At 34.9% G+C, this 10,413-nt stretch overlaps 1 protein-coding gene across 2 annotated transcripts; it reads left to right on the top strand.

Annotated features, from left to right (window-relative positions):
• Positions 1–578: 578 nt before the first annotated feature.
• RAB5A (RAB5A, member RAS oncogene family) lies at positions 579–9,765 on the top strand (the record flags this gene model as incomplete). Of its 2 annotated transcripts, XM_079537984.1 has the most annotated exons (5): positions 579–741; positions 3,643–3,794; positions 4,633–4,755; positions 6,576–6,669; positions 9,650–9,765. In XM_079537984.1, 5 exons carry the CDS (start codon positions 579–581, stop codon positions 9,763–9,765), a joined length of 648 nt encoding a protein of 215 aa, XP_079394110.1. The 2 variants fall into 2 exon arrangements, with proteins under 2 accessions (XP_079394110.1, XP_079394111.1); XM_079537985.1 differs by lacking the exon at positions 4,633–4,755.
• Between the last annotated feature and the right edge of the window lie 648 nt (positions 9,766–10,413).

Genomic DNA, 10,413 nt, shown 5'->3' with positions numbered 1-10,413 from the left:
ATTAGGCAGAAATTCTTTACTCAGAGGGTGGTGAGGCACTGGAACAGCTTGTCCAAAGAAGCTGTGTGTGCACCATCTCTGGAGGTGTTCAGGCCCCGGTTGGATGGGGCTTTGGGGAACCTGACCTGGTGGGAGATATAATTGCCTACAGCAGAGTGTGGAGTTAGGGAGCTAAGGTCCCTTCTTCCTTCCATCTCAAGCCACTTTACGGTTAAGAGTCTGAAGTCTTGCAAGAAAAAGCATAATTGGGCTTTAATGTCATAATTGAAAGTTCTAATGGTTAGATTTGGTATTGAAGAAGATAAGTGTTTTGTTTGACATAGATTTTTATAGAAAAGTCTAGCTGACTTTTTACCTGTGAGGGTGATAGTACTGGGCACTGTTTGCTGTAAATATTAGTACACCTATATGTACTCTGTGCTGCAATGGTGAATTAGGTTTTGCTTATTTGGCTTGTAAAACTAATGCCCTGCATTGTTTTTTCATAGCCAGGTTGTTGACAGCAGAAGCCACTGAATTCTGAATCCTGGAACTTACTTTCAAGAACTTGAAACAAAGGACTTCTTTCTAATTTGGGCATGGCTAATCGTGGAGCAACAAGACCCAATGGGCCAAATGCTGGAAATAAAATTTGCCAATTCAAATTAGTACTTCTAGGAGAGTCTGCAGTTGGTAAATCAAGTTTGGTGCTTCGTTTTGTAAAAGGGCAGTTTCATGAGTTTCAAGAAAGTACAATTGGAGGTGAGAAAATTATTCTTTTTATTTCACAATTTTATTCTTTCCATTTTCTTTCCATGAATATTAAGGGAATTCCAGAATGGGTCACTGACAGCAAGGATCAAATCTGAACCGAGGTCTAACTTATTATGAAAAGAACTGTAGTTGGCACAAAGATGTACCACACTTCAGTGTCAAGCAGATGAAGTGAACGTGGGCTTGAACTGCATGATTCTGGGAAGTTGACTTCATGTTCAGTTTTGTTTGATTGCGTGGGTATGTGGCTGTTTGAGTTGTGTATGTGCTACAGCTTTATGCTGTGGGCATAAGGCATAGAATAACCATTCAAGTATTTTGGTGTTTTTGAGACAAAGAATTACCTCTTTCAAAAAGGTTGTAGTGTAATTTATGCAGTCTGTTTTTGCTTTTGAACTGGGAGAACTCGTGTGTTTGCATAAATGATTGTTGACATGTAAAAAATCTGCAAAGCTTACAAAAATAAAGCCAACCTAAATTTCAAACATCACCTTTTTTTACATTGTTTCTGGGTATTAGGTATATCTGTCAGCATACACAGACAACTTTTTTCTCCTTTAACAGTTTTACTTATTTCTGACTTGGTATCTTCTGTAATGGATTTAGGATAGGTGTTAGTATGAAAGGTTTGTGTTTCACCTCATATGCTTTTATAGAAGGCATTCCAAAAGATATATTGAAAAGTTGACAGAAGAAGGTCTGGGTATAGGGAATAATAAAACTAATATTTTTCACTGATTAATTTTTTCCACTTTCACTGATTATTTTTTTTAAATTCATTTAAAGTCCTTTTTGTGTTCCCTTTTTTTGTTTTTGGGTAGGATTAGGAAAAACCTATACTGTTCCACTAAGCTATAAAAAAGCTATAGAAAGGTAGAAGAGACTTGACTCCAAGCTCATGTGTACGCTCAGTGTAATATCTGCATTAGTTTACTCTTCTGTTTGAAATAGAAAACAAGAAAGTGCCATACTATACAATTGAGAGAGATTAAATTCAGCAGTGTTGGGACTCAGAAAGTTTTCTGTAGGGAAAGCTGTCCAACTGTAGTCTGCATTTGCTTTAGGCATAATTATCTTTGTATTCAGAAGGGCCTTTTAACAAAGAGAGGCTTATGTGCATTGTGAGCTTGAATAAGAACTTCTGAAAGAATGCAGTGAAAAGCAGACGTTGGATGGTGCTGTATTTGATAACTGGACTTTGCTACTTCAGACTAATGCAACAGTGCTTGTTAGCTACTTAAGGCAAAGGATGGCTATAAAGGATAGTAGACTTTCAGATAATTAACATAGTTAATTATCAATTAAGTATGGTCTTGCAATCTAGAAGAAAGTTGACTTGTTTGCAGAAATTAACTGACATTCTTTTGTAGTCATTGAATGGTTCCTTTCAACAAAAACAAGCGGGTGACAAAGAATAAAACACTTGTTTTAATATGTTTCTCTGTACATCCCTTCATTTATGGAGAGTAGGTACATTCTTCTCTTGAAGACAATAGTATCTTGAGCTTCAAATTCCACTTGTTTAACATCTTGTCTCTGCCTTGGGGAAATGTAACATTCTGATGATTGAGGAGGAAACCCTTAGTATAGCACAGAATGGGTTGGTTGTGGTTTATCTTCATTCTGGTTTTGGGCGGCTTTAGTAGCTGGTAAGGGAAGCCCATTTTACCAGTGCTTGGATTTTGAGCGTTCAGAGACCTAGTGATTTAACACTGGAACATCAAAGCCTTTTTCTTCTCCAGCCTGCTTGCTCATCCCTGGTGGATGCTCATACCTCTGATGCAGGAGCATCTGGCTGCTTAGTAGTCAACTTCTCTAAATTAGTTGTGGTGTCATGTATATATACATATAAAGCGAGATTGACTGACTTTTATTGTAATAAGCTGAGTTGAAGGTTACAGAAAGAACAGTTCAGGAGTGATTCATAGGGTAACAGTGTCTGTATGTGGGACAGGATAACATCCAAGGTGTGCAAGAGTTACTGGTCAGTGCTGCTAAAGGCAGATTCAAACAGATTTAAACTGACCACTGTCTGTGAAAATGTGTGTTGATGAGAGGCCCAGTTTCTTTCTCTACCAAGTAGGGGCTTTCCTTTAGCATGTTGTTGAGATTTTTAGCATAATTTTGATATATGATTTCTATAGGAACAACTCTGTGTTTCTAGTATGTGACCTTAATCTGAATGGAAAGTATTTTCTAGGAGTAACTGTTTGAAGACTTGCTATTACCTACTTACTGATTTTGTGATTAGTAGTTAACTTAAAGTAATAACAGATGTAGGTTTTAGATATGCAGGTAAACATGTTAAGCTGTAGTGGCAGAAGATAAAAGTTTCCCTGAAACTGCAGGCTGTAGAAATCATGCTTTGAAGTAATTTTTGAGATGACTTGAAAAGGGAAAAATATACCTATATGACTGCTTTATGAGCAAGAAAATCTCAGAACTTATTTGAACTTCTATAACCTTTAACCAAGGTGGGATTGTCAAGAGCTGGAAATCTAGGCTTTAATATTCAGTTCAAATAATGTGGCTGTAGTTCAGAATTGCACGTGTCAGAGCTGTTGGAGTGTAGCATGAAGAAATGCTGTTTGTTGCATCAAAATAAGAGGTATCTAGGAGGTGAGAGAAAAATTTTGTGGTTGCTGAGATGAACTGTTAGAAAAGAATAATGGGAATTCTTCCTGATTTTTGCTTCTGTATGTCTTTAATGTGAGGACAGGTTGGTTGTTTAATTCTTCTGTGTCGATCAATTACAATGTGTTGGCTTCAGACCTGCTATATTTTAATAATAGGCTGGAGTTGTCAAGGAAATCATGCTTGATTCATCTTTTGTGAACATAATTTTATAGGAGCAGACTTCTGGTTTCAGCACCTCTGTCTCTTTTGTAGCTGCTTTTCTAACCCAAACTGTGTGTCTTGACGATACAACGGTAAAATTTGAGATTTGGGATACAGCTGGGCAAGAGCGGTATCACAGTTTAGCACCTATGTACTACAGAGGAGCGCAAGCAGCTATAGTTGTATACGACATTACAAATGAGGTAAGTACAACTGAAGTGGGAGTTCTTAGTGGTCTTGTATCTGCTGTTTTTATTTATAACTGTCTTGTGTGTGCCTGTATCAGTTCATCATTTAATGTTGGGCTATGTGATATTAATTTGTGCCTGGAATCTTTTTTTATCAACAGATCCCTCATTGTGTTCTTTAAAAAGCAATAATAATAATAATAATAATAATAAAAACTAGAGCAAGCAAATGCCTTTGCAGGTTTTTTTCAAGCCCACTTTATGTCAGTTCATCTGAATTGAAATGTTGCTTTCCACACTACTGGTGACAAATTATTTTTGTTGGTGAAAGATGTTGCGTTATTGTTGCAAAATAGGAGGTAGGGATTAAAGGCAACATAATCTACTGAAGCCATAACATTAACTGATTTCTTTTGGTTTGAACTTGCATCAGATAACTTTGTATGCTTTTAGTAAAAACAAGATTTTAAAGAACAAAGCTTTCAAAAAACTCAACAGCCCTCTACTGTAATGGTGGGCAATAATTAGAAATGTCGACAATCCTTGAGTTAATTAATAAACTTTATTCTTCTAGAGGATAAAATAAATTTCTAATTTTCTCTCAACTGCTTCTTTATCTTAGTCTAGATAAATCTTTGTATCTTTATTTTTTCAGCACTGTCATAACTCAGAGCATCTAAAAATTAGGGTAGGAATGCATCATTTAAAAAACTCTGAATGTGTCTTAGGGCAGAGGTAGCAGCCTTGCTTTAATTGGCATTTTGCTTGAAATATAGATAACAGAGATTGGGATAATAGGTGAGTGGAAAAGGATGGTAAAACTCAACTTGCATCATTTTGCAATCATTAACAGGAGTCCTTTGCCAGAGCGAAAAACTGGGTCAAAGAACTTCAGCGTCAAGCAAGTCCTAACATAGTAATAGCTTTAGCAGGAAACAAAGCTGATCTAGCTAACAAAAGAGCTGTGGATTTCCAGGTATGTGCATATCTTCTGTTTATAGAAATAGCTTTTTTTTTTTTTTTTTTTGAGTAGAAGGTAAAAAGGCCTACTGAGGAGCTTATATGCATAGACGAGGTGGTTGTCATAGAGGTCATACTGTTAAATATAAACCTCAAGAGAGATCAATTCTAGATGCTGCTGAAAAATATTTTTGTACAAATGATATATGGCAATAGACTAATTTATTTGTGTATTTTTTTAGGCTAATTGAATTTCTGTTCTATGATATGATCTCTTCCTGTCTTCCATTCAAAATTATCTATAATTACAGTGTTAGTGGAAGCAATAGAATGATCTGCGCAGAGTTTGTCTCTAAGCTCTCTGACTTATCCACAAGGGAATTTTGAGAATCTTGTGATAAAGGTGATTGATAGACTTGACTTGCCTAGGGTATGCTGTTGAAGCAGTGTTCAGCTTTTAATCGTTTATTTAATTTAATTAATTCATGGCATTGTTTTTATTTGTATGGATACACATGTGCTCTTCTGTTACATTTATGTTCTTGAAAACGTTGATTAAACTTAGTTATGAGAAAATGACTTCCAAAGCAAATAAAATTCGCTATAAATGTTCTCATTCATTCAGGACTGATTGATCTTAAGAAAAGTGATTCAAATACATATTTATTTATTAGTCATTAATTCTGTTACTGTTTTCATCTATGTCATTGTGCAAGATACTGCTGCATGTGATAATGAACCCTTGTATAACTTCAGAAATCAGTCTGCAAAGATTAGTAATTTTATATCTTTTTCAACCTAAACTCAGCATTCTCAGAAATTTTATTCCTTCATGTCAATTGCAACGTAAAAACTACCACTGAAAAATCTGGTATTCTGTGGAAAAATTGCTGTATGTGACAAATGCTGTGTATCTTTATAGATAAAAAACTTAATTAAATTTAATTATCAAAGGAGAATACCTGTACTGTTGTGCGTTTTTTTTGTTAGTTTTGTTTCTTATAGTTATGTTAACATTTTTCATTGTCATCTCCACAGGTTTGATAGTCCTTTGCAAAAACATTTCAGATTTTTAAATATTGGTAAATGTGTTATTTCTGATACTGTGTCTAAGCACACTGTTTAAGTTAATATTGAACTAGACTACAATACTACAATTTTTCTTTCTTTTTTTTTTTGCATCATAGGTACTGTAGCTTGGCTTTATGCAGATTTCCTATTGAATTCAAAGTCAGTTATATAATTCGGAGACACCAGGGATTCATAGCTGAACTAACAGGAAGTGGCAAAAATAGGGGACAGAAATATTTCATGTGTGTATTTCAGATGGAAATTCAGACTGGCAAAGGAGATCATATGACAAGACGTTAGATTCTCCTTATTAGTTTTATTATCCTTACAGAAATACTCTATCCTAAAACTTCTAGTCAGTCTGCTTTATGGGTGAAAGATTGAAGGTAATTCTTTACAGAGGTGATAATGGGCTTTTTGGCATTTGAAGGCACTTCCTGTTACTTATTTATTCATGCTATTACAGCTGGAGTCTTGTAGTAGGATTGTCCTTTTAATATTTACTATTTAGTTTTGTATTAGGTTTGATCTGGAATATTACTTTTTTTAAGACAAATAAGGGTTTCAAGATTGCATTTCTTTTAACTGCTTGGTGGAGTTACAGTTTTCCCACAGCTAATGAGTAGCACTCTCTCATGAGTGTTTCAGCAAACCTTTTTTCAAAACGGAATAGAAATTCTTCCTTAGTAGCAGCAAGAGTATGAGGTGTAATAAAGTGAGGCTTTAACTTTTTTAAGAATGGACTAATGCAGTATTTTCTTTCAGGAAGCACAAGCTTATGCAGATGACAACAGTTTATTGTTCATGGAAACATCTGCCAAAACATCTATGAATGTAAACGAAATATTTATGGCAATTGGTGAGTTGATGGCGGGGGGTGAGGGAAGGGGGAGGGGAATTTAATATAATTGTTTTCTTGAGAATTGGTGAGTTGATGGGGGGGAAAAGAGAATTTAATATAATTGTTTTCTCTAGATGCATATAACTGGAAGCATCTGAACTCAAGCTCTTTCAGACTTTCACATAAATTATTTTTCTTTCTGTGGCACTGATGTTTCCTCAGGCTCTTCACCTACTTTATGATGTTGAGATAAACTGAATTGAAGCATATTTGCGCTGGTTTTCTGTCAGGCACTTAGAGCTTGGATTAATTTGTAGTAGCTGAACAAGCTTAGATTAATTTGATTTCTGTCACCAAGTTTCATGCAACTGTCTTTCTGTTGTGATCAGTGGTACTGCTTCAAGTTGAAGCAAAATTAAGCTGTAGTTGCTGTTACATATTTAAAAAAAAAAAACAACACAACCTTTCCCATGGTGTAGCTAATCATTACAATTTTACATGATTTTAACAAATCTAAAATATATTTTATGGTTATCACATTAGTATGAGAATGTAAGTAAAAATGTATAAATAAGTGACTTTAGTGTTATGCTTTTTGCAGCAGATCTCATACTGCCTTGGGTAGGTGCAAAAGCTATAATAATGTACTTACAAGACAATCATAATTGAAGCTGGAAACATATCAAAATAGGAGATGACAGTGACTTGCTTTAAAGAAGTCAAGAGTATTTGTTTTAGTCTAATCAGAGTATTTGCTAAATACTGTTTTATTTTAAAGTTATTTGAATTTCAAATGCAGCAATGTAAAATGCAAAGGATGTGCCAAGAATGAGCGTATGTGTTGAAATTCAAAGTTGGAGTACAAGTGAAGGGTACTTTCTGTGGAAAAGTGAATTTTCTAATATATTTTTAGCTCTAACATTCCTTAGGAATTTCTGTGAAGGTGATAACTCATAATAGAAAGTTGAAAGTACTAACAATCTTGTGAATTCCCTTGATAGATATAACATATTTCATTATTTAAAAAAAAAAGAGGAAGAGGACTTTTTTGGGTGGGTTTACTTGCCCTATTTAATAACCTTAATTGGAGTCACTCTATTACTAGGAGGAAACAGTGAAGTATAGTGTCAAATAACTGTATTAATCTGTTTTTGATGTTGCACTATGGTGACATCTCTTGCTTTCAAAATAAATTGTTTTTAAAGAGCCCTTACCTTTTTCTTTGCAAACCAATAAAGTGGAAGGTAATCTAATGCAGTTTGAACTTCCAGCAAATGGAAATAAAATTATGGCTATGGCAACATTTTGCAGCAAGTACTCTCTTTATACTAACTATAAATATTTGAGGTGAGAGGTGGGGGGTGTACAGAATTCTAAGTAGAAGATATATTTTTGTCATAAATGCTGGAGGTAGCACGGCATTTAATGATACAGAAATGATCAATTATAGTCCTCTTTGCAGGACTACAGCTCAGCTTCAAAAATAATTATTTTTAACATCGCAATGCAAACTGCATCTTTAAAAGAAATGTGAAAAAATGAATCTTCAAATTCTGTTGGGATTTTGATAATTTATTATATAAACAGTAATTCTTACTTGTCTCTATTTTAATGAAGTACACGCAATAAATCTGACAAAAAGTACATACTTAGTACCTGAGTACTTGGTCTGCAAGGTTCCTAGTCCATGTGAGTATTCTTTGGGTGAAATAGGTGAAATTTAGACTTAGCATTGCATCAAAACAAGGTCTGTGCAGCACTGAGCTTAGAATAGCCTTTTGCACAACATGGGTTCATTTCTAAGGACCATATGTAAATATGGTCTTCCAAAAATGTGAGAAAAGTCAAAACTGAGAACACAGGAAAGAATGGTTGTAAGCTACAACTGCTTGTGAATTAACTGCTTTAGAGCTTGTTCAAGGCTTCCTGTTATTAAAAAATAAAAAAATAAAAATAAAAAATGCTCATTTCCAGTATCTGTGTTCTCAAGCAACAGTGCTAGGAAGATGTTTGGTTTTTGGTTGTGTGTTGTTTTTTTTTTTTTTTTTTTTTTTTTGCTGATGCTGTGTATCTTCGTACTGTCTTTGCAGCTTAGTGTCATGAGAACTCTTGGGTTCTGTTAACTGAGTTAAACTTTTGGATGTGCTGGTTTTGTTATTGCTGCCTGTTCCTGTAGTTGAATTTCATTCCTTTTTTGGAAAGTCGTTCTTGAAAAAATGTTGGCCAGCTTATAATTCTGGAATCAAAGTACGCAGCCAGAAAGTAGAGCAGGAATGGTGGATGGGTCCTGATAAAGTGAACAAGACAGCCTCATGGAAGTCCTCTGACGTAGAACTTACCTTTCTCTCTGTCAGAAAATTACTCCAAGGAGTTGCTACAAAGAAGGGTAGTGCTTGTCACCTGCATTTTTCCATGTCTGATTGAGAATTATCAGAATTACAAGGGTGACAAAAGTTAGCACAGTAAATTGATGTATAAGAACTGGATGTATGTATCTTTGAGGGAGGGGAGGGAAAGAAAAGGAGGGGTTTGATCTTGTGCTGAGGGCCATTTCTTAAGTTATATGCAGTGTTTACTCTGGGTAGTTATCTGGGCAGTAGACTGACCCATTTCTGTCTGTTGTGTTCTTTCATTGTTGCTGTATACTTTCAACGTTATTAATATTACCTTCAACGTTCTTATCTTAGATTTTTCTGTGTAGATGAATTCCTGCAAGAGCTGTCACTTTGTGACACAGCGCAGCATGCCTAGGCAGATACTTTTTGCTGCTCAAGATACTAATACATTTTGCTCTTAAATCTTAGCTATGATAGTTAAGACACTTAACTTCTTAATGATTAACTTCTATTACCAACACACTGAATTGAATCAGACTTTATAATGATTATATTGATATGTTTATAGAGTGTAAACTTAATGAAGTGCTGCCTGTTTGTGTACTCAGATGATCTAATCTCACTACAACATTTAACCTCTTATTTTTTTGTCAATTTTATAGCAAAAAAATTGCCAAAGAATGAACCACAGAATACAGGAGCTAACTCTGCCAGAGGAAGAGGAGTAGACCTTACTGAACCCACACAACCACCCAAGAGTCAATGTTGCAGTAACTAAAACATCCATTGCTTTAAACTGTTCTGAATATTCTTCTGCTTCCTAACTGTTAATAACCATGGAATTGGAGTGCTTAACCTGGCCCAGTACAGCTTCCAAACAGCGAAGAGACTTACAATAATAGTCAAGTTTATGATACAGGATTTCCTTTTGACCTAAAATTTTAACATGCATGTATCCACCGCTGTCTGTAATGTTTCAGCATAGAGGAGTGATGGAAGCGGAATAAACTTCCTTCAGTTAAAAGGTTTTAAAAATCGCTTTCTATTAGGGATATAGAAGACCTACTTTCCATGGACCTAATTGGCCAGTTCTGTTGCTTCAATACTGATTACTGTTACGATGAATAGAATTCGAACTTCTCATAATTCTCAATTATGCTTTAAAAGAGTTTTAGAAACAGGGTCTAAAAATTAAACTCATTCACAGTATTGACGCAACCAGTTGTTTCTGCAGGTATCTACTGTTTAGTTATACATTCCATAGTTTAATAATTTAATCCCAAATACTACTTGCATTAACAATTTAAAGAACCCTGTGCTTGCAGGAAAGTGGATTTTTAGTTGGTACACTGTATGTAAATTATATCAACCCAATTAGTTGTCTAAAGAGAATAGGATAAATCAAGTTTAACTTCATTTCTAATCT

This window comes from Tetrao urogallus (genome assembly GCF_951394365.1).
Source record: "Tetrao urogallus genome assembly, chromosome: 7".
NCBI classification, from domain to species: domain Eukaryota; kingdom Metazoa; phylum Chordata; class Aves; order Galliformes; family Phasianidae; genus Tetrao; species Tetrao urogallus.
Note: the sequence above shows the minus strand (reverse complement) of the source record. Positions and strands in the feature narration are given on the sequence as shown.